Raw genomic sequence first — 24,335 nt, forward strand, 5'->3', positions numbered from 1 at the left:
CTTTACCTGTTGGGCCATCTTGCCAGCCCTCATTTGAAATCTTTATGTTGAAAGATATTTTCTTCGGAGGTGGAACTAAAAGCTGCGATCACCTTTCCTGAGTTATAGTTTAAGTGATTTTTAGCTCAGCTTTAAGGACACGCCCCAAAGGTGCAACACGATGACAGGAACGTATGACTTAAGAAGTAAATTCTGCTGAGTGCAGTGGTACACACTTTTTAATCCCAGCACCCTGTAGAGGCAGGCAGAGCTCTGGGAGTTCCAGGTCAGCCAGGACTGCAGAGTGAGACCCTGTCTCTAAAAGGGGGCGAGAAAGATAAATCATTTGTAGTGCCTTTGAAATCTTTTGAGACTTTAAATTTTGTTAAATTAAAAATTTAAAAGGACATTTTATGTATCTGGTGTGTGTGTTTGGGGAGCACATATCATGCTTGCACGTGGAAGTCACACATTGTGAGTGACAGTCTCTCCATCTGCCTCCATGTTCAAATCAGGTCCTCAGGCTCGGCAGCCGGTACCTTCATCCACCGAGCCATCCCACTAGCCCGGCTCTTAAAAAACAAACTAGCCTGTAGCATGTCTACTAGTTTATGTGATGTGGGTTTGTGTGTATGTGTACACGTGCCACAGCACGGGTGTAACAGAGGACATACCTGAGGAGCTGTTCGCTCCTTTCATCATGCGGGTCCTGGGGATCACGCTCGGGTCTTTAGACATGGTGGTGAGCACCTCACCCTCTGTGCTGACGCAGTGGCCCTGAGTTAGACTTAAAACAAGGTACGAAATGCTTCGCAGAGGAATTGGGAGTCCATTCTGATGGTCTTCACTCCACAAGTGCGTATGAGTCTTCACTTGTGGTTACCGAGGCAAGTGTGTTGTTTATGTCAGTAGCAGAGCAGGAGGAACAGTGTGTGTGACCGCTTGGGTAAAGATTTTTGTTTCTGGTTTTGGGTGGGTTTAGTTTGTTTGTTTTGGGTATTGTTGTTGGTTTATTGATCGGTTGGTTGGTGTGTTTATGTGTTAGAAGAAGAGGGAGCTCACTTTCACGTGGTTACAAATCTGTCCCTAGCTGAGCTAGTCACTTGTCTGCAGAGCCTACCTTGGCTCTCCTCCCTGGCACTGGTGTTGATGTGCCCCTCTTTGGTACCAGTTCACCATGCTCACATTCCCCACCATAGTCTGCTGTGCAGGTCTTTCTAATGCTTTGCCTTGTGCTCTCCCCAGCTGCCACACCGAGGGCCACTGGCTACTCCTTAGCCCGCCGTCTGTATGCCTAGTACCACTGGTACATGGTAATGAGGTAAATGTCTCAGTGAACTTGGCATTGTGAATACTTTGAATACGTGGATGAAAATAAAGAACAAACCTCCTGGGAAAGCTTCCTGAGGGGTCATGTTAGAGGCATGAATAGCTTTGGTGATAACAGTCAGTGCTCATGCCTAGAGAGCCCTCCTCAAAGGGCTGGAGGAAAGGTTGGGGTGAGCTCTCTGTAGCAGTTAGTGCTCTCATTTCTAGTTTAAAGACCACCTGAGTTTGTTTGTTTGCTTGTTTTTTGGGGGGGTTGTTTTAAGATAGAGCTTCAAGTGGCACAGGCTGGTCTTGATCTTCTGATCCAGCTGTACTTCCCAGGTGTGAGATTGTTGGCTGCATTAGCCCTGGCTTAATAGTATCTTTCCCAATCCCAGACATGCTGTTGGCTGCTAGCTTCTGGTGCATTCCTGCCCTTTGGAATCACAAAGCCACAGAGAGGAAAGGTCCATCACACACACTCACATACACACACACACACACACACATACACACTCTCTCTCTCTCTCTCTCTCTCTCTCTCTCTCTCTCTCTCTCTCTCTCTCTCTCAGTTGAACAGCACCTCACTGGGGGATAAGGCCTAGACAATGAGATCTGAGACCTGCCCCAGAAGACAAAATCATAGCTCTTAGGGTGATTGTCTCCTGGCAATCCTACATGTTCTCTTGTATGTTCCCCAAATGGGGGAAGTTTCTTGCTCAGAAAATTTCCAGAAGAAATTTAGGGACCTGACCCTTGAATATCAAGAAGGGTATTTTAAAAGTAAAATTTTAAAAATCAACCCACTATCAAGATGCACCATGGTTTCTGATTTTCCTGGGTGTGGGCAGGAGACATTTGTACAGACCGAGAAGCCCTCGATTGTGGAAGGCTCCACTAGTGGGGTGTGTATAGCCCTGGTCTCAGCATTTTGTGTGGTCTGGTCAACTGTTTTCCCAACTCAACCTCAGACTAGGGATTATTTCCTTACTCCGTGGTTACTCACTGGCCTGTCGGCCGGGAATCACTGAACTGGATGTTCCAGCCTGTTTTGCAGAAGTTAGAGGAATGAACCAGTGCCCAGCCAACATGGAAGTGAGGTTTGAGCCTGTTTTAGGGCTGGTTTAGATTAGCCCTGCTTTTTTTGTTGTTGATAGGAAGATTAAAAGTAGATAACGGCAGGTTTATTAGGAGGCAGCTCTGGGTGGGCTCACCGATCTCACAGGTGGGGCTCAGTGAACTCACACATCCAGGCTAAAGCAAGGGGGTTTTACAGAGCTTAGGCGAGGAGTGTTGATATGCCAGCTACGAGCTGGGGTGGTGTCCATACACGGTCAGAATCTGTGCCCCTGGGCAGGCACTCTTGGGTGGGTTGCTGAAAACCTATAGGGTGATGGCTTGTTAGCCCGGAGCTTTCTCCAAGCGGGCAGGGTTGGTAGAAGGAGGGCAGAAGGGGTTTCCCAGTTTGTGTAGGAGCTGAGCAGGGGTTCCAGCCTAACAGTCGGTGTTGTTTTGTTTTTCCAAGACAGGGTTTTTCTGTGTAGACCAGGTTGACCTCCAACTCAGAGAGATCCACCTGCCTCTGCCTCTGCCTCCCGAGTGCTGGGATTAAAGGTGTGGCCACCGCAGCTGGCTTAGCTCCGAGTTAGATACATACATGGGCATACGTGCGTTTCGGTTTGCTGTATCCTTCAAGGAAGCAGTGGAGTTTACAAAGTCGAATTCACACATTGAAGTTATTGAGCAACTTACACAAGAGGCCATGACCCGAACTCCCAGCTGCGAGGTCCACGTGGCAGTGCTGCTTGGGCCTGGGGAGCTGAGGACAGCTCACATCTGTGCTTATGTAACCCTGCTTCCCAGCCTTCAGAGGCAAGAAAACACACAAGCCAGCCCAGCAGGGCTGGGAGCCTGTAGAAAGAAGCACACGCCGTGCACCGTCACACAGCCGAGTGGACGAGAGTGCCTTGGCCCAGCCTGAGGGTTACCATGAAGTACTCAGGCCTTTTCCTAGTCCTCTTCCTGTGCTCATAGGCAGAGGTCCCCTGTTTGTGAATGACATCAGTCCTTGCCTGCCTGGAGTCCTGTAACTTTACTTTTTTCTAATCCTATGTTTAATGATGGTTCTTAAATGCTTTAACGTCCCTTGTAACCCACCACCCTTCAGGGGTAGTGGAAAAGAAAGGATTCAGGGTGGTGGGGAGTGGACCTGTTTAGAAAGGCTCTTTGGAGCAGCTCCCATCTGTGCTGTCTGGAAATCAGCAGCTCAGTTCACAGGTCAGCAGGCAGCGGCAGCTCCATCCACTTGCAAACACCTCACGGATACACTAGCAGTTTGGTTCAGTAGAGTCAGGTTAGCAACAGCGGTGACACAACGTAGCAGAGACAGCCAGGCCTCAGCCTCCGATTGAGTCAGGAGGGGCCAATAGGAACACAGGAGAAGTTTTCTGCTGCACCTCTCTCAGGGAAGCAAAGATTAGCAAAAATACGAGACCCACAAGCATTGCACAGCTAGCTGTACCAGCAAGCCGAGCTCTGTCTCCGTCACTCCGTGGAGTCCTGTTTATTCTCTCCAAACACCACATGTCCTCCATGGGCCTTGCCTCAGCACGGTCTCGCCTCAGCACGTGCATCTGATCAGCCTGAATCCTTGGAAGCTGCAACAAACTGCAGCACACCGGAAGTTCTTTGGTGCATTTCTCTCTATGGTTTCCTGAAAAAAATCTTTCATCACCTGTCCTTTCACATGTTTGCTTTAGCAGAACATCCTCTCTCCTGTGTCTGTTCACGAGTCTGCCTTAGCCTTTCACACTGTGTCCACTTTAAGGAAGTGTTCCTTCACATGTTTGCTCCAGCAAAATGCGGTCCAACTGACTTTCCAAAGAACCCTTAAGTTTCCACTCCAGCATCTAGTTCCTTGGATTTTTCTCCTTGAGGTAGAGTGGGTGTGCAATGGGGGCTAGCCCCTACAGTATGGCAGAAGGCCTGCAGCTTCCTGACACTGGAGCCAAGGAGACATTGCCATGGGCCTGCTGCTGCTGGGCACTCTTCACTGCAGGATTCCCAGAAGGTGGGGGTGTCAGGGAGGTGCGGGCGGGGGAAGAGTTGCCCTGTGGGAACAGGTGTGGGGTAAGGTTCTCTCCATATCTTGGGGATATGATGAACTGTGGGAGCGATGCAGAGGGGAGCAGGGACGTGAGAATGGCTGATCAGTGGCCAAGCTCTGTGGAACCACTGGAAGAGCGTGTTCCAGGGTGTTTACATTTAGATTTAGTACATACCCAATGAGGAGCTTGTGGGAGGTGAGGACATTCTTGTCCGGGCTCTTTCTCCCGTCCCCTCAACTCACCCTTCTTGAGCTGGCATACAGATTGGCACTCGGTACCCAGAGCACTGGTGACACAAATGCTCTTATCGATCACAGGGAGCGTTTGCGTGAAACAAATGTTTCAGAATGAAAGCTGGGCTTGTTCTTGGTAGGGTCCCAGGGACTTGGTCAGCTTGTTATTGATACCTCTGTGTGTCTGCCCGTGAATGCATGTCATATATATGCATTCGTGTGACAGAGGCAGACACACACACACACACACACACACACACACACACACACACACACAGAGTGGTGGTTGGGGGTCTTGGGAATGGAAGATAGACTGCCCATGTTTGCTCCCTGGCTGGGTAGACAGCAGTGTTGCCAAGGGATCGCTGGAGGACAAATAAGTTTGACAGGAGGTAATGAAGGGCCCCTTGAATAGGTGTTACTTGGGGTAGGTTAATTGAGGTGTCTGTGGTACCTAGGTGGCTAGCAGAAAGATGGTCATTTCGCCTGGGTGAAAGGGACAGTGATTGTTACCAAGGGAAGAGGCTGAGAAAAGGTAGGTGACAGGCAGGAGGGACATGAGTGGGCGTGGTGCTGGGTGATTAAGGTTTCTTCTTACCCGTCTACCCATCTAGGCTATTCATTCTTCCTTTCTGCTTGGTCATTCATGCCATCTTGGGAGCAAGAAAGATGAGAATAGGGGTTCTCAGAAGATGCTAGTTTGGGGTCTGTTCTTCCTGACTTTAACCAGCGCTCTGAGCTTGTCAGGAGTTCATCTGGCCCAATATTTGCAATTTATGAATGGGAGTAGATGGAAGTTATTCAAGGATCATCCAGTCACTGATGCGGCTGCACCAGTGGCTCTTTATTTGGGGCTCTGTACCTCAGCATCTTTCCACAGAGGCAGCACAGGACACTTTTGGCCCTGCAGGTGTATACTGCGGCGGCTTGGCAGACCACATGTGAACTCCTGCCTTCTGGGCTGGTTTCAGAAAGTATCAGCAAGTGGGTAGGAAGGCAATCCAGCTGCCTCTTAGGGTCTTGTAAATAGGGTTTGTGTTTTTCAATACCTCTACAAATGGCACCGGGCCTCCTGAGGAAAGAGGAACTCAGTGGTGGGTCATGAGTCCACTGTACCTTGGCATCTCCCAGAGGTCTTGTGTTAGGGTTGAGCAATTGAGCTCCTAAGCTTACTAGGTCTCAAGAGTGGGACTCTCTAAGGATCTTCATTGTTTGAAAGTTTGAAGACTTGTGAAAATGAACCACCAAATTCTCTGTTGTCCAGTTTACCAGCAAGAGTTATTTGGGGGTCTGGAAAGGTGGCTCAGTCGGTCAGGTGCCTCCCTTACAAGCATGAGGGCCTGAGTGCAGACCCCTAGCTCCCAGGTTTGGCCGCAGACATCTGCATCTCCAGTTCTGGGGCAGGGAGTGGGGACAGAGACAAGCAGATCCCTAGAGCTCAGCCTGGCTAAGTCACTGAGCTCCAACTTCAGTGAGAAAATTACAGCGGAAAACAATCAAGGGAGTGTTGACCTCTGGCTCCGGACCCACACCTCTGTACACACTCATAGGAACACATACACACACAGCACGTGGACACATTAAACCCAAAATCTTTGGGCTTTTTGTTAATGTCCCTCCCAAGATCAGCTGAGTTGGCTGAGACTGTGTATCTGGGCCAGTGTCCTCACGAGATCCTCATGATAGGATTGAGATCTGCTGTACCAGGTGACCGGTGACCACAGACACTGTCCTAGAGTATAGTGCCCACTCACCACAGGGTGTCTTGGGAGGTCAGAGCTAGGACAATAGCACTGTTGTTAAGAACTGGTTCTGCAAGACCCCTGACCTCAAAAGGGAGGTCACAGGCTGGGTTCTGGGCACAGCTTCTTTTGAGTTTGAGGCTGTCCTTCCTTGCCTAAGCTCTGTGTTTCTCAAGGAAGTCAGAGGATGAAGTTCTGTGGAGGCCTGCCTGTCACTTCGAAAGTTAGTTGGCTTGGGGAAGTGGGAACGGCTAAGGAAATAGGCAGCCAAGCCAGGGAAGATGCTGGAGTGGTGGGCCTGTTGTTGAAGGTGGCTGACTTCGCTTTGTGCCAGGCCACACAGCTTTCGCCATGAAGGAGGTTCGATCAGAACTGTCTCAGAAGAGAATGAACTAATGGGAACAGGCCCTGTGGTGAAGGAGCAGGGAGATAAGATTGAGGAGGATCCCCGGAAAGGGAGAGAAGGTGGCAGCTGTCCAGAAACACTTACCAGACAGGAGACAAAGGACATGGCTTCCTTTGCTAGAGGTAGATTTTAGGAAGGGAACTGCTCCCTGGGCATGTGAGCTGGTTTTTTTTTTTTTTTTTTTTTAATAAAAAGGACAGATTGGAGCCTGCCCAGGGGGGGGTAGGTGTGCGTGTTTGTCATTCGTGTAATTCAGGTGACTCTAATCTGCTTAGCGTCCCACCTTCTGTGGCTTCCTCCCTGTGTTCTAGTGAATCCGGTCACCGCAGAATAACAGTTCCCCAAATGACAACATCAGTTCAGTGATGATGTAGTCAGGCAGTGGTGCGATAACTCCAAGGGGCTTCTTGGCTGCACAGTTTTTTCAGTGCCCTTGGGTGCTTTCCAGAAGCAGGATTTAATCTGCACGGCTGCCATCTTGACTTGTCCTGAGCATCTACTGCATCTTGCTGGGGCTCGTGTTTCTGGAACCTATTGAGGATGTCTGAGGAGTGTGGAGCACTGGGAGCCTGAGCGTGCAGTCGTGGGTCTCTGCCTGGACCACTCTGTGTTCTACAGGCTCCTTTCCTCCCTTTGCCCTGACCATGTCAGAATCTGCTGTCTGCCTTCCCCTAGTCTTTAGAGCCAAGCACTTTCTTTTTTTTCCTTCCTTTCTTTCTTTTTTTTACTTTTTAAAAATATCATTTATTCCTAAACACTTAATGATTATTATTAATTAGTTACCATCAAAAGCCTAGGGCCTAGTATCAATCCCACCTCTGCTGCTGACTATGCTTCTGTCCCATTCATTCATATTCATTCTCATTCTCATTCTCATTCTCTCTCTCTCTCTCTCTCTCTCTCTCTCTCTCTCTCTCTCTCTCCTCTCGTTTTTGTTTACACTCCAGATCGTATTCCCCTCCCGGTCCACCCTCCGACTGTTCCATATCCCATATTCCTCCCTGCCCCTCCCCTGTCTCCACAAGGATGTTCCTGCCCCACCCACCTCACCAGACCTCTAAGCTCCCTGGGGCCTCCAGTCTCTTGAGGGTCCATCTTCTCTGAACCCAGACCCTGCCGTCCTCTGATGTATATGCCATGGGGGGCCCCAAATCAGCTGGTGTGTGCTGCCTGGTTGGTGGTCCAGTGTCTGAGAGATCTTGGGGGTCCAGGTTAATTGAGACTGCCGGTCCTCCCACAGGGTCGCCCTCCTCTTCAGATTCTTCTGGCCTTTCCCTAATTCAAGCACAGGGTGAGCCAAGCACTTTCTTGCGGATCCGTTCTCCTTCCAGGCCAGGAACTCTGGAGCCATGCTGATCTCGCCTTCTCAATTCTTACCGCACTTTACCAGCCGTTATTTCTAAGCTGTTTTGTTTTTTTCTTTGAATGATCTTTCTCGCTTGTTCCTTTTGTGTCTCCTCCTTTTCCTCTGGGATCTCATAGCCTCCATCCTTCTCCTTTGAGTCCCTTCTACTCCCCAACTGGCTTCATTTTGAATCTGATTTCCTCTACAGTGATTCGCCCACACCACACCCCCTCCTTCCCTTTCCCCAGTTAGATTAGGTTTAGAAAGAGCCATGTTAGTTGTTTGTGTAAAACCACACCGATGGCAGGTGGCAGAGCTCAGGATTTCTGAGAAAGTGCTTTCTCCTCTGTACCGCAGCAGTCAAGTGGTCCGAGCAGAAATTGATTCAGTTTTGCAGTGCAGCCTGAGAGGGAGGGTCTCTTGGGCGAGGAGTGCTCCACTCTCTGGGTTTGCCCAGTACTGGGAGTTCCTGGAACAAGGTTTCCTGAGGTGGCTGGTCACACTAGGGCTAGACACGAATGCCTTTTCTACAGCACCCTGTCTCCCTCTTCCAGAAGGAGGAGCTGTCCCCTCTGTAGCTTTGGTCTGGTCAGCTAATGCAGTCTGCAGCAGAGTGGGACCTGTGGCTGGCTAACTTCTTCCTTCCACCTCTCTAGTTGGCCCCATGGTGATTGACTTTAATATTCCTGTGGATCTGGAGCTTTTGGCAAAGAAGAACCCAGAGATAAAGATGGGCGGCCGTTACTTCCCCAAGGACTGTATCTCCCCTCACAAGGTGGCCATCATTATCCCATTCCGTAACCGGCAGGAGCACCTCAAATACTGGCTGTATTATTTGCATCCAGTCCTTCAGCGCCAGCAACTCGACTATGGCATCTACGTCATCAATCAGGTGAGGTTTGGGAAATGGGACAAGGGAGGTAGACCTCAGGGACACCAATGTGTGCTCAGTTAGTGCTGAGTGATCTCATTTTACAAGGACGTGCCAACTCTGTCACTGCTGCTGTCCTTCTTTAAACAGTGTGGCGAGCTAAGTGCCAAATGGTCTGCTGGCTTGTTAATATAGCCAAGAGAAATAGATACGGTGTACTTGGCTTTTTAGATGTAACCTTCCAGCAAAAATGAAAGAAAAAGACATCTCCAATGATCACCAAGTAAAACACTGATTATTACCATTTTTAGGTTGCTATATAATAATAATTCCAAAACAATCCATTTTTGTTTCAGACTTTTGGGCAACTTTGAAGTTTATCCAGCTGGGCAGTCAGTGTCTTTCTTCTGGGGCATCCATAAGAGACCATGTGTATATCTCTACAGCCAGCCCTGGGTGAAAAGTCTGGGGAGCCCTATTCTAGAGCCTCAGAGAGTGATATGGATTAGGCTGTTTCCTGCTGCACCTCAGACTGTGTGTGTCAGGCTCTCATCTCTGAGGAGACAAATGCTGAAAGCTTACCAGCCTCTCTCACCACAGCCCAGAGATTCAAATAGATCTAAACCCTGTAAAAGGTTCTTTTGAGGCAGGGTCTCACTATGTAGCCCTGGCTGTCCTGGAACTCATTATGTAGACTAGGCTGGCCTCGAACTCACAGAGCTCTGCACCAGCCCCTCCTCCTGAGTGCTAGGATGAAAGGCGTGCCCCGCCGCCTGGCTCACAGCTGTTTTACATTGTTAACAAACTGTGGCAAAGTCTTCACCTTCCTCACGTGGGCTGGACGCTTCAGGATGGCAGCCTCTTACACTTCCTCAGGCATGGCAGTAGCCGCTGAGGCAGCCCTCGGCTATCCCAGCTTCCCTGCTGAACATAAAGCCCCTGACTTTGATGGAAGCAAAAGGAAAAGAAAAAGAAAGAAAGAAAAGAAGATAGTAGCGATCTCACTGCCTCAAACAGGCTCAAAGTTTATGTTGAAGTACAGGGGCAAACAGTGTTTCCAAACACATTTCAGTGACACTTGGCACCCAGGTAAGTCAGACTCATCAATGCACCTAGGTTACAGATATATACATGAACTTCAGTATTGGGGATAAACTTGAAATACCACGTTATATTCATGGGGAAAACAGTAGTGCTCGTTAAGCATACTGAAAAAAAGCAAAGTTTTCCATTTTTATTTAATTCATTTATTATTTTTAAGTTCTTGGTGCGTGCCTTTACTCCCAGGACTCTGGAGGCAGAGGCAAGGCAGATCTCTGAGTTTGAGGCCAGCCTGGTCTACAGATCAAGTTCCAGAACAGCCAGGACTACACAGAGAAACCCTGTCTCAAACAACAAACAGTGTGTTGGACAGTGATTGGACAGTAAGCTTTCGAAGCTCAGAGGAAGGAGAGAAGGCTATGCCCCGATATATTTAGTACAGGAGTTCCTAAATACGAGAGGAAGGCAGATCTCATTGTTATAGAAGCTTCCATGCCCTGGCACCCGGTGACTTCCGGAAGTATTTCCTTAGCTAGTCTAGACAGAGAGCAGTTTTCCAAGAATCTCCTCCAGATGATGTGTTCTGTGAGTCACATTTTGGAGAAAACAACCCTAAATTACCCTCTCTCTGCTTCCACCTACTTTCCCTGGGATGCTAGGAACTCCCCTTTCTCTTTTTTTCCCCACTTGCACCTTAGCATCAGAGAAGGAATCTCTTAGGAGGCGGGAGTGTAGCTCAGTGGTGGAGTGCTTGCCAAGTATTCATGGAGCATTCATTAACTCTGAGTGCCAGCCTTGAAGCAAAGCGAAAAAATAATTTACTTCCTCATCGCTGTTTGCTAGGGCTTGCCCTAGAGGGCAGGGAGTAAAAACTCCCGCTCTGTGTCAGAGACAAGAAATAACCAGTAGAGATAAGTACTGGATGCATACGTAACAGTGGGTTGCAACAAAACCCCACTTAGATTCTCAAGTTCTATGGTGTCCTCCCACTGGGCCACAATAGCGCTTTTGGAGGCCATTTGTTCTCTTCCTGGTGTTTCTCAAAGCCTGGTCTCCAGGGCTGTGAGTGAGCCTCATACCCGGAGAGCCATTTCCCAGTCTGTGATCAGAGGCAGGCCTCGGAAGCCCTCGACTACTTAGTAAACACGAGCTGTTATCCCTCCCCACCCCTTCTTGGCTGTTGCCTCTGCCTGGTACCTTGCTGATAAATTCCTTACTGTTCTTCCTGCCTCCTGCTTTAGCCCAATGTAGTGCCAATATCAGGGTCTTACCTCCTACTTGTTAGGGCCTCTGTGGGGTTAGAAGATAATGAAAATCCGTGTGAGTCAGACGACAGGCCCTCAGAAGACTCAGGGCCATGCCTTAAAAACTTCTTTAGAGGAGCTTGCGTCCGAAGTCCAATGAGTTTTTATGGTTTATGTTTGCAGTTAACTTTGTTCAGCCATTATGAGACTTAAACTCAACAGAAGTGTGCTGGAGGGATGTGTGGGAGACCCTCCCCAATTGTTGAAGAGAGGGGCAAAGGTGTCCTTTGGGTTTCTGTCTCTCCTCTTGCCATGCATATGCGAGTCCTGCTAGAGTCTTAGCACATCCTACTTGGCACTTCCTACTCTGACACTTAGGTATCTGGCTAAGTCCTGCACTGGGATGGACCATGTTGTGGAAGTGATTGTCAAGGTGTCATATAGGAAACAGGGAATGCATTCTGTCGCTCACACTTCAGTTAGGAAAGCACAAAGCCAGGTAATAGGAAGGCTGCCACCTCTTAGCACCAGCCTTAAATGGAAAAGAAAGAAGAAAAGCAGAGGTGAGAAGCTTTAGAGAACATCTAAACTACAGCCAGTCACGCCCACCGCGGTGCTTTGTCCCAGAGCTGGAAGCTGAGAGTTCTTTCCCAGCATCACTTACATTGCTTCTGTCACCTTTGTCTCCTCAGCGTTCTGACTCTACCCATGCTGTGTCTTTAAAGCCTTCAACAACTTCCCCCAGCCATAGGCAAGGGCCTGAGTGACCCGAAACCTTAGCATGTGATGCCACCTGGGGACTAGCCCTGACCTACCTCCAGCCACTTCTCCTTGTCACCCTTCATACAGCGACCACAGGCAAGCTGTCCGTCATCCTCACCCGGACACTCGTCTCCTTCCCCTTGTGCCTCTGCTTACTCTGTGCATGGGTCTCCCCAGCGGCCTTTTCTGGATATTTCTCAAGCCCCTCTCCTTTACTTCATTAGCTCTGAGAAGCCCCTGAATAGAAGTGACCTCTCTTTCTTCCCTTGGTACAAGGGACAACTATCATTTTTGTGCCTCATTTTGGTCCTTGATCCTTGGTTCCTGGCCAAACTCATCCCCACATGCCTGACCATGGATCTCCTCCACAGTCTAGAATGGACGCTGCCATGTTTGGAACAGGGAGATCTTTCCTTGAGTCCTGCTCATTTATTGATACCCACACTCAGGACCCCTTGCCCCTGGTTCCTAGCTGAGTCCACTCCTGCTGGAAGCAAAGTCTCCTCTCCTAGCTTGGCCATATTATGACCCTTTCAAAACTGGCACAGTCCCTCCTCAGGGCCCTTCAGCCGAAGTCCCTGTGAATTGCTGACTAGGGCATAGGCTGCCTGTGACAAGACCTTTGGGTAACCTTCCTTTTGGGAAAAGAGACATGTGCTTCAGCCCTGTGTTTGCTCATGATCATAAAACTCTTTTGGGTCAGACATGATAGGTGATTCATATCTCTAATTGTAGTACAAAAGAGGATTGCAAATTTGAGAATAGCCTCACTACATAGTGTGCTCAGGGCTAGCCTGGGCAACATAGCAAGCCCCCAAACCAAAAGCAAAGTCTCGTGTGTTCCTTTGTATTTTGACTTCTGTAGACCTCAAGTGAGGGCTGCTTCGAAGGCTACACAGGCAATCAGATGGTGGCCAAGCAGGCTGGGATTAGACAGAGGGGTAAGGAATGTCCCCATTGCCATGTCTGTATATTCGCCATGCCACGAGTCTTGCTAGATTGTGTGAGAGAGGCAGCAGCTTGTGAGCAATAGCTGCCAAGCACCCAGGAGCCTTTGTGGCTTGTGATGCTTCCAGGAGACCTGGCTGGACAGGCCGTGGGGAAGTGAGAGAGCCAGCCTGTGCTAGGAGGGCAGATGGTGCTTTGTGTGGCTGTGAGTTTGTTCTGGGATGGGTGGTGTGTGTGTGTGTGTGTGTGTGTGTGTGTGTGTGTGTGTGTGTGTGTGTGTGTGTGTGCAGTGTGCATGCATGCATGAGAGAGAGAGAGAAAGAGAGAGAGAGAGAGAGAGAACGAGAATGTAGGTGCCAGTAGAGACCAGAAGAGGGCATCCATTGGAGTTTGAGTGATAGTGGGCAGTTATGAGCCTCCTAATGTGGGTACCAGGAACCTAATCCAGGTTCTCTGCAAGTGTAACATGGATTCTACACCACTGAGCCATCTCCAGCCCCTCCCTCCAGGAGGTCAGGATCAGTTGTAGTAAAGCAGATCCAGAGAGTGGCTGCTTCATGGCCCTCGTGATGTGGCTTCTGTCTTGAATATCTTTATGTCACCTGTCACCTTCTATTTCCTCTTCCAGCTGTCAGTGGATATGTAGGGGGATGGGACTTTAGGGGGGAGAGGGCTCAGCAGTTGACCCTCCCTTTCCTTGGGGCATTGCTGGCATGGGGATGGAGTGGGAATGGTGGGAGTGTCTGTCGCCCCAGTCTGAGTGCCACCCTCTGCTCTGCTGTCTCCTCTCTGACCACATGTGTGTATTCTCCTGGGGAGTGAGTGTCATGGCACTTACTGGCACTCAGACATTGTTCTGGGAAATGCCATTTTTCTCTATGTGCCCTTGGTTCCACAGAAAAGGGAATGATGGTTTATTTGAACTTGGCCTTATTATAAGGGTGGTCCAAGGAGTCCTTTCCCTGCTGCAGCCTAAGGGTCCCCCGACCCCCTTCACCCATCTCCTTTGCGTGTACCTTTTTTCCCTCGTAGCGGGGACTTTTTACCTTGTCAAGCCTGTTTGTAGCAAAGCAAGCTGAAGGAGGAGCTCCTATTTGTGGGCGACTTCTTACCTTTCACCTACCTTCTCTTCTGTCCTCTCGCCTCTTCTAAAGAAAGAAAAGTCGACTCACCTACTGCTGCTCTCCTAACTTCTGCCGCTGCCACCTCTGCTGCCACCGCCACTGCCATTGCCACTTGGGTGATGTCCTCACATCTGACGCAGTGCCAGGCCCTTCTGTCCAGGGGGAGCTGTGAATAGGCCCTGTGACTGTGCTGTCCTCCAGCTGTGCTGCCTCCCATGCAAGCACAGGGCTGCCGTGGGCTGGGAAAACATGGAGATCAGTGGAAGGAAGCCAGCTCATGGGGCAGAGCCCGAGAGACTTCGTCGACCTTAGATTAAACCCGGGTAGAGCTCCTAGTATGTATATGAATGTTTACATCCTGTCTTCCTCTTCAGGTCCACATCATTAGCATCTTCCCATGCTGTTTCATAGTCTCCATGTTCATAACCTCAGTGCCTTCATAGCGGCTGATCGCTGAGTTCTACCACAGTTAATCCTCTCCTTTATTAGAAGCTGAATAAAAATAGCAAACAGCCTCAAGTCTCAGGTTTGCTCTGTGTTGGCTTCTTCTGCAGTCAAGATTGTTTCCTCAGGCTAGATTTTCACACATAGGATTGTATGTTAAGAAATACTTTGCACATTTGTATAGTTAACTGGTACGAATAGACAGATTGCTTTTTGAAAGAAAAGTCTCTTTTTCAGCCTGTGTCTTACACACCCTGGAAGTGCTTAGTGCTACCTTTTACTGTGGGACTTCTGCAGGAAGTCTCAGTACCTTGGGCCCAGGTAGAGGCAAGCCTTCTGCTCTGGCCTCTGGAACTGGGTTTTTAAGATGACCTTTGCATACATCACCCCAAATCCCTGCGAGCTCTCCCAGCCTGTGTTCAGAATTGCCTCCCAAGAGTATAGGACCTTATTCTAAAGAGCCTGTGTCTTTTATTTACTGGGCGAAAAACTTAAGTCTCAGATTCAAGTTTTCTTGGGGACTGTGTCTAAGCCCAAGGCCACCAGCTTATCAGGCATAAAAACTAGAACCGGGTTGCTAGGAACCGAAAGAAGAATAGTATTAGCCCACCACAGATTCAGCGTAATCCCAGCCTCTCACCTCACTCCTCTGTGCACCACCTCCAGCCTGTCTGCTGTTCTAAGATCCACACTGGGGCCTGCAGGAATGCCCAGTCTGAGCTTCTTCAGCTCTGAGCTGTGCTAGCCTTCTCACAACCCACTCAGCCGAGGTCTTCTTGGCATCTGAGGAGGCACAGAAAGACACTTGGGGGAAGGTCAGCAAGTGCTATTGGCTACAGACCTGCCCCTAGGTTTGAAGTTAACTGTCTGTGTAGGAGTGGCTTTGTGATGGGGCCGCCTAATCTCTCCCATCACAGATATTCTGATTCACAGAGATATCTTTGTTGTTGAGCTGTCTGTCGCTGGAAGAGAAGCGTATTTCAGGATAGAAGCGTATTTCAGGATGTGTCTCCTGGTGACACATGTAGGCCTGCATCCCTGGAAGACAGAATGGTTGGACAGAATGAATATTCTAGGGGCTGTTGAGACTTGGACAGGGTGAAACTTGGCTTTCTTTAGCTAGTCCTCTGGCCTTTGTTTCAACCAAAGGAAGTCACTTCTGTCCTCCTTAGCTGCACAGACTCGGAGTTCCTGGACATTAGACTAGACTCTGGAACCTGTTCTGGCCCCTTCCCCCAAAAGGCTTTCATGAAGATGCATGTGGTTAGGGCTAGGTGGGCATGAGGAACTCTGGCTTGAATTCTTCCTTTAAGGAGGAATTAAACATTCCCACCATGACTTCCTAGGCCTGCCTGCCTTACATGAATCATACAACAGCTTTCGAATTGAGCTGGTCTCCCTGCCTTTTCTGGGATTGAGACACAAATCCCTCTTGACATGCGAAATGTAGCATAAGGCTCACTGTGGCCTAGAGGGCCCACCTCTACTGCTGTTTTGAAATTTTGTTTCTAAAATGTTTTTGTCTTCAGAGTTTTTACAAATTTCTTACCACGTGATGCCTCCCTCCCCAGCCCAGTCTCCTCTCACCTGCATTCTCAGCCGTTTAGAGTTTTTATCGATGTGGAGGCTTTTCTTCTTTCTGCCTGTTTTCTCCCTCAAATCAGGAAGGGGTAACTAAGTCTTGTCCACCACTGTGACATGTGAGAAGCCGGCTTTGAAAAGCTGGGTTGCGCTCGGCATGGTGGCAGTGCATGCCTTATAGTCAGTCTCAGATTTTGAGGCCAGCCTGGTGTACACAGTGAGATCTTGTCTCAATTCCCAAACAGACAAAAACCAAAAACCCCACACCGAAGTAAAACAAGAACGAAAACGAAACAAAAAAAGCTGAGTCGTGTTTTAAAAAAAGATATGTGCTTTGGTGTGAAGAAGCTTCTCGTCCCCAGACTTCCCCGTGGGCATTCCCACGCTCCACCTCACTCTCTGAAGGGTTCTCACTTTCGTCTGCGGCGAGAGGCCTAATCATGTGAGCCACAGCCTAATTCAGTTAAGCCTAATCCTGTTTAGAAATGCCCTTCTGCCAGAGAGGCAGGAATCGAGGGGACTCTTGAAGCTGGTAGGAAAGACCGTGAGCATATGTTAAAGATGGCGGAGTCCCAGGGGTGTCAGGACCCGGCCAGCGCAGGACTCAAGCATTTTGATAGTCTGATAGATAGTCTGATAGCTCCAGATGGAGGAAAAACCTGTTGCCATAACCCTGGTAGTGGCTGTCACTAGGTAGGGTAAGGTCTTTCTTTCATGCACTATTGTGACAAAGCAGGGAACTGAGACCAGAAGTAGAAGCCACCCCTTCACTTAGCCTGTAAGTGGAGAGACTGCAATGAAATTATCTGTTTTGTCTCAGTTGTGTGTTCGGCCTGGTCTGGCTCTAGGTGCTTGTTAAATTTTCACTTAATTGAATGAAGCAGTAGACGGTGATGGGGTGGGAAGGAGGCTTGAGGGGAGGGCGTCTTCTCTCTCTAAGGAGGTGGAGTACATCTTAGAAAAAGATCATTGCCTTTGCATGCTGTCTTTCTGACCAAGAAAGGAAAGCATTTCACCCATGGAAACCCGGAAATTACTTTACTTTCCTGCAGTCTCAAGGAAAGAAGAGGAAGATACATTTTGCCTGTCTTCCCATTTCAGGTTCCTAGTGGGCCACAGCACATCCGCTGGCTCGTACCACATTTCCTTCTTCCTGGTTCATAGCAATGACAATACTTAGAGAGGAGGCCTAGGAGCGAGAGTGTAGTTCAGGTTACTTGGGAAATTGTCTGACTAGTTCTGAATGTGGTCCAGACAGCCAGAGTCTTCTGAGTTGAGGAACTCTGTACTTCTTCTATTTATGGGCTGTGGGCATGTTCACGGTTCCAAATTTTGAACTCCTGGAAAGTGAACACTGCATAATCTTGAGCAATGCTTAGATCAGTCATTGCCAGCAGGTCCTATGTGGTACAGAGAAGGCCACCAGGAACCCGCACCCCAGATCCTGGGAGTATGCTAAGAGAAAGGGGATAGTTATGTCTTTGGGGATACCTTTAGGATATCGAGTCTTTGGAGATTCATCCCTTTTACTTAGTAGAAGAGTGGTCATTGAGGCTTTGTGTTCCAAAGTGTATTTGGGTTGGGACAATGGCTGTTAGAAACTGTCAAGATGATTAAATCATATACCACAAGGGCAGAAGCCCTTACTGTGTGTCTTGTTTATGGCATCCCCAGTGGACATTAACAATATGTTGTTACAATTACAGTGGTTCTAATAACTGCTTGGTTTTCCTATTCACTTTCTACTCAGTAGACTTTTTGGTCCCATGGCTTACGTGGAATTAGTTGAACTCAGAATTTCAGATCAACCCCTTGGGTAGAGCAGCCAAGGAACACAGTGTTCTTTTTGTTCTGCGTGGTTGAAGGGCTTTGATAGAGCTAGAGAAAGGAGCTCCTGTGTGCTAGGTGGTTTCTTAATTTATTCATTGTTTTCTGACTTCCTGGTACCTCCCTTTTCCTAAGTATCTGGTTTCTGTATTATCTACCTGGTGGACCTGGTAGCCCATGGAGTGCCACAGTTTTCATCCAGGCATGACAAGGGAGGAATTCTCATCTATGGGCTACAGGCCCTTGTGGGACAGTAATACTCAGAGTGGAGGCACCAATCCTTTGATCCCCAAGAGTTTCAGGGAAAAAAGCCTTAGTAAGTGAGGATTCCAAAGTGTGGGGCCTTCACTGCTTCACGGCACTACTAGGAGGTCAGAATGAAAGCACATGTTCAAGAGGAGCCTTTGTGAACTGCTAAGGGGAAAGGGCAGGAGGACCCATGTTGGGACCATGGGCCACAGGAGCCAATAAGAATCGACACCCCCTGCCCCAGAGTGATCCTCAAAGAGCTTTGGTTGGAACTTAAAGTGCCATCATCTACCATTGTACATGGTTAACTTGTTCTTCAGTCTGTCTGTCCATCAAATCCATCCATCCATTTGTTCGTCCATCCGTCCGTCCGTCCATCCATGTATCCATCCATCCATCAAGCTAGACAGCAACTATTACACTTTTATTTGATACAGTGAGGCACTAGTTGACTAAAACACGGAAGTGTGAGTCTTTGTGACATGTATATTTTCATGGGTGATACTGGAATCAACAAGGTAAGTCATTAAAACACGAATAATCTCCTATCAGGCTTCACAGCCTGTGCCCATCAACTGGGCCTAAAGCAGTGCTTTGTCTCTAACTCTATCATGTGTATCTGACTGCTCCCTGCCGTACGCTGTGAGCGTTATGAAGGCTAGAACTGAGTAAAGTTCGCCACTTTCCTCCAGCATCTAATTGATGGTCTGATATACATGTACAAGTCCAACAATATGTCAATTAGACTGGAATAGATTGGAGGTGAAAGGGCATCCAGTTTTCACTACTTCCTGTGGATTGTAGTCTGTATGCAGTAAGTGACATGTGTTTAAATATCTTTCACCTTTTCTTTTAGAGCAACATGGCCTCCCATGAATGCGTACACACACACACACACAAATTTTATAAGAGTCTCGCTATATTCCAAGCTGCTCTGGAGTTTGGCTGGTCTCAGACTCATAATCTATATACTTCAGGCTCCTGGGTGTCAGATTACAGGTGGGTGCCACCACACCTGGCCTTTGTCTGACTGACTGTCTGTCTGTCTGTCTGTCTAACCTATTCACTATGTGACACACATGACTTGTTTAGCCAATTTCCCAGTGGTGCTTATGTAACTGTTTGCATCTGCCTATGATGTGTACTTCACAGTGAACAGTATCGTTCACCGTTTGTCACACACATGTAAGCTCTTCTGCTGAACAGACTCCTGGCAATGAGGTTGCTGCTTCAGGGGGTTGACACTCACGATTGATTTGTGAAGTAAGGGCAGAAAAGCAAAGCCCAGCCGTTAGCCAACAGCCATGTGTGGCAGAGCAGAGTGTCCTGCTCAACGACTTGTGGCATCTAATATCCCTTCTTGTCTCTGTGTCAGGCTGGAGACACCATGTTCAATCGCGCTAAGCTGCTCAACGTTGGCTTTCAAGAGGCCTTGAAAGACTATGACTACAACTGCTTCGTGTTCAGTGATGTGGACCTCATTCCGATGGATGACCATAATGCCTACAGGTGCTTTTCACAGCCACGGCACATTTCTGTCGCAATGGACAAGTTCGGGTTTAGGTAAGACATACTCAGCCAGAGTCTGCTGCAAGTGTGGTAGGCTGCTTAGGTGCGAACTAGAAAATGTAGTTCCGCTGTCTGTAGTGGCCTGGGCTCTGGAGGAGAACACCATCTCTGAGAAATGGTTGCTTTTTAAAACGTCTACAGTCATTTATTGCTGGAGAGTCCACAGTCCCTGTGATTACCGTGTATCCTGATAACAGTTTTTAGTGTTTGACATGGCTCTTAGGTTTGGGCTCCCAACAGTCATTGCATCTCCTCATGTTCTATCCCCCCTCACCCCACGTAGTTAGAGAAGCACTGGTTCTGGAGATTGGGTATCTTCATAGATGTCCTTCGCACTCTCAAAGAAACATGGTTCTTTTTCTAAGAAAAGCATGTGTTCCTGCCCAAACATGGGACTCTTAACTTTTGTATCACCATACTAGGAAAGAGGGAGGGGCACTGACCTTCGTAGAAGATAGTCTTCTAGTCCACTGTTGAACCTTAAAAGTCAAAGGCCCTTGCAAAGTGGTACACGCCTTTGATCCCAGCACTCTAGAGACTGAGGCAGGTGGAGCTCTACTGAGTTCCAAGACAGTCAGAGCTTTATAGTAAGAACTGTCTTTAAGAAAAACAACATTAAAGTCACTAAGTAAATAAATGTGCATTTTCCTTCACAGTCCATCCTTGTTTGCATTAAAGGATTACTCATATTTGAAAAGCATCATCTTTCCCTTCCTCAAATAAGCCCGAAGCTTCAGGAAGCTGTGTCGCAGCTACTTGAGTTTAGGCTGGTGGCGAGGACACTTGGCTCGTGCAAATAGCCTCTGTGTGAACACAGCTGCTCTGTCAGACTCGGGTGTTCTGCCTCTCGTCCTCCCTCATGGTCAGAGCCATTCAGGACCTACCCAGAATGTCCCATTTAGACCCCTCAGGAGCCAGTGTGTACCTGTTTGTACTGTGACCCTCCTTATTCTTCCCCTGGAGAGAGATGATGAGGCTCAAGGCGCCACTGAGCTCTTACCATGACACAGCAGTGGTTTACAGACACCCTGGGATGTCTGGTAAATAGAGCAGGGAGATGAGAAAAGTAACAGAGACAGCAGAAAACTGTATCTACTCAAGACCGCACACACCTCCACTGGTGCAGGAATCTGTTTCTAGAATAGAAAACCGGGGTTGGGGATTTAGCTCAGTGGTAGAGCGCTTGCCTAGGAAGCGCAAGGCCCTGGGTTCGGTCCCCAGCTCCAAAAAAAAGAACCAAAAAAAAAAAAGAAAAGAAAAAGAAAACCACCGGCTAGTGAGACCTGTACCCATCTGTCAGCCTTTGGCTTTACCCAGCATTAAAGGAGCTGGAGGTATAGCTCAATGGTAGGACAGTGGCCTGGCATGCTTGAGGCCATGGGTTCAGTCCCCAGTTATGAATTGGAGACCCCACCCCAAAAAAGGTGTGTGAGGTGTGCCAAAAATGGATAATTTGATCCTTTAGTGGTGTCAACTGAATCTGAATCCATTGTCCATTCAAGCAGAACCCCAGGGATCTTTCAAAATTTCAAACATTAACTTTAGAATTAAATAGGAGCCTAAGTGTGGTTGGGAGTTACACTTAGGTAAGAGGAAACTGAAGCCTTTAGAGGGCCCGCCCATGGACAGACCTTTGTATGGCCTTCCGAGCAGAATCTATTCTTCCTAACCATAAAGGTTTCAAGATATAAGAGGATAGAGAGGGACAAAAGGCCCCAGTGTCCCAGTGCTTGGAAATGTGGAAAAATAAACGTATCACTTTGCGAAGTCAGAATAACTAGAGAATTTGAGGCAGTTTCCAGAGATGCAGCGGCCATGGTTAGGTTGGTGTTCAAACCTGGTGTCTTTGGGAGAAAGAAAGATTGATACATAAATAAGATGGGCAAGGACGGACGGTGTGACGTTGGCCGGGCTCCCTGCACAAGGGTGTTTTCTTGCGGGAACAGGGTACGTAGAAAGCAGATTTCAGAGCCACAGTTGGAAGAACTGGACTTAGCCCACCATCACTGACTGGTTTCCTGGATGACCATAGGCTCAGTACTGCCCTCTTAGAAAGAAAGAGCCTACATATCTGTATGTCTCTAAGATAATCTGAACCCTGACAAAAACACAAACTAAACACCAAAAGCTAAAGGGACCATTTTGGTTCAGGTTGGATTTGGAAAGATGGTAAGTAAAACAAATTAACTTGTGTATCATTAATCATTAATTTTTATTTCATTCGGGGAGATTTCCTCTCAGTGTCTAAGGAGAAACTTCATAAATGTTCGTGTGGATCCTGCCTTTAATCCCAGCACGTGCGAGACAGAGGCAGGCAGATCTCAGGTCAGCCTGGCCTACATAGTGAATTCTAGGCCAGGGTGTGTTTCAGTCATCACTTGGGGTAAAACCTCACTAACCACGGGCCTCTGTCTCTGCCTCCTCTCCAGCCTGCCTTACGTTCAGTATTTTGGAGGTGTCTCCGCTCTCAGTAAACAACAGTTCCTTACCATCAATGGATTTCCTAATAATTATTGGGGCTGGGGAGGAGAAGATGATGACATTTTCAACAGGTAATGCTCAGTTTGTTTCTCTTCGCTTGGGCTTTCCTTCCAGTGTTTGAGTCATTGCTTGGTTATTCTGGAAGGATTAGTACCCAGGAGGGAGGGCAGTCCCCACTCAGCCCCTGGGCTTAGATCTATGCTCTTGTAGGTCTTACGGGGGCTTAGCAGAGTCTTTAGAAAAACCAGCCTCTGGGATTCTTAGAGGAGCTTTGGAAAATGTGAGATGGGAGTGAAATGGAGGAGCAGATTTACTTTGGCTTCCTACGTGAGCTTTCTGTACTGAAGAAGCAAACCTGTGTCCTGTGTAAAAGCATCGGCTGAGAGACGGCTTGCTGTGTAAAGCGCTTTCACTTGCAAGCAGAAGCCATGTAGAGCTGTGGCAGTGTATGTGTCTGTGACCCAGCCTGCTCTAATGTGGTGTGGGACGAGGGGACAGGACAACCCCAGATGTGAGAGTCTCATTTTCAAAGACTTGCATCTCACTGTGGTCCTGGGTTTTTTTTTTTTTTTGTTTTTTTTTTTTTAATAAAGCAAGTTCCATCTCACAGAATCTTTGTGTCATGGTTTTATTTTGAATTATTTTAACCACAAACAAGGAAGGACAGATCAGGGTCTGTAGCGATGGCTCAGCAGGTAAAGATACATACTGCTCTTGCAGAGAACCCAAGTTTTGTTCTCAGCACCTATCTTACAGGCGTCTCACAACTTCCTGTAACTCCAGGTACAGAGGACTTTTTTTCTAGAGTTTGCAGGCATCTGCACTCAGATCTACACGCGTGCGCGCGCGCGCACACACACACACACACACACACACACACAAATTAAAAATAAAATACATCATTTTTAAAAAGACAATAATGCCAGGTGTGGTGGCATATGCCTTTAAACCCAGCACTTGGGAAGCAGGGGAAGGCTGATCTTTTATGAGTTCAGTGCCAATCTAGTCTACATAGAGAGCTCCAGGACAGCCAGAGCTACATAGTGAGTGAGTCCTCGAATCAAAAACAAAAACCAGAACGACAAAAAACCCAGGCGATAGTTTAGTGAGCCTGTGTGGAACCACCGGGTCTGTCTCATTCTGCTGTGGCCGGTCTTACCCTGTCCACACCCCCGGGGCACTTTTAAGACAGGCAAACCTGTCTCCTGTAGGTTTGGGGGTAGTAGAAGCCACCTGGGAACCCATCTGAGCTTTTACCTGACTTAGAACATATTTGATGAGTTAACAGAAAGTGTCTGTCAGAACATCTGTGCTATTCAAGGTTACCACTATGCGAGAACTTGCCAAAGCTCCAAGTTCTTTTTTTTTTTTTTTTTTTTTTTTTGTTTTTTTTTTTGGGTCTGGGGGGCGAACCCGGGGGCTTTGCCTTCCTTGGCAAGGGCCCTTCCCCTGGGGCAAATCCCCAACCCCAAGCTCCAAGTTCTTAATAAGGGCCTTGACATAAACCTCATGTTAGAGTGTGCAAACTGGTTACTGAACATGCACATATTGAGTGCCTACTGCATACAGAGCACTGCCAGGCCCTCCCAGCAGGGAAGATGGTAAGAACCTTGACACAGGGTTCAGACAGACACACCTGCCTCCACATAACCTGACCTGGGCAAGCCGTCTGGACTGCTGTATACCTCAGACCTGGGCAAGCCCTCTGGGCTGCTGTATACCACAGACCTGGGCAAGCCCTCTGGGCTGCTGTATACCACAGACCTGGGCAAGCCCTCTGGACTGCTGTATACCTCAGACCTGGGCAAGCCCTCTGGGCTGCTGTGTACCTCAGACCCACCCGAATGGTCAGGAAGGCTGGGGAGGGGGAAGGCATTGAGGGGAGGACTGGAATGATGAGTAAATACGTACAGGGATGGAGTAGCTCTCCAAGAGATAAAAGCTTTATGCCTCTTACTGTATGCCAGACACTAAGATGAGCCTACAGGGAAGACCTGGCAAGGACCGTGCGGCTCACCCACATAGCCAGTCCGCCTCTAGAAGGATATTTGGTGCCTAGATTTGGGGCCTTAAT

At 48.3% G+C, this 24,335-nt stretch overlaps 1 protein-coding gene across 1 annotated transcript in view; it reads left to right on the top strand.

Annotated features, from left to right (window-relative positions):
• B4galt1 (beta-1,4-galactosyltransferase 1) overlaps window positions 1-24,335 on the top strand; it is a 50,476-nt gene that overhangs the window by 22,684 nt on the left and 3,457 nt on the right. Inside the window, exons 2-4 of the mRNA XM_032905031.1 lie at window positions 8,777-9,012; window positions 19,587-19,774; window positions 22,210-22,332. Coding sequence (XP_032760922.1) covers window positions 8,777-9,012; window positions 19,587-19,774; window positions 22,210-22,332 — 547 coding nt within the window. The remainder of the gene's footprint in view (window positions 1-8,776; window positions 9,013-19,586; window positions 19,775-22,209; window positions 22,333-24,335) is intronic.

Source organism: Rattus rattus, chromosome 1 (genome assembly GCF_011064425.1).
Source record: "Rattus rattus isolate New Zealand chromosome 1, Rrattus_CSIRO_v1, whole genome shotgun sequence".
Taxonomy (NCBI): domain Eukaryota; kingdom Metazoa; phylum Chordata; class Mammalia; order Rodentia; family Muridae; genus Rattus; species Rattus rattus.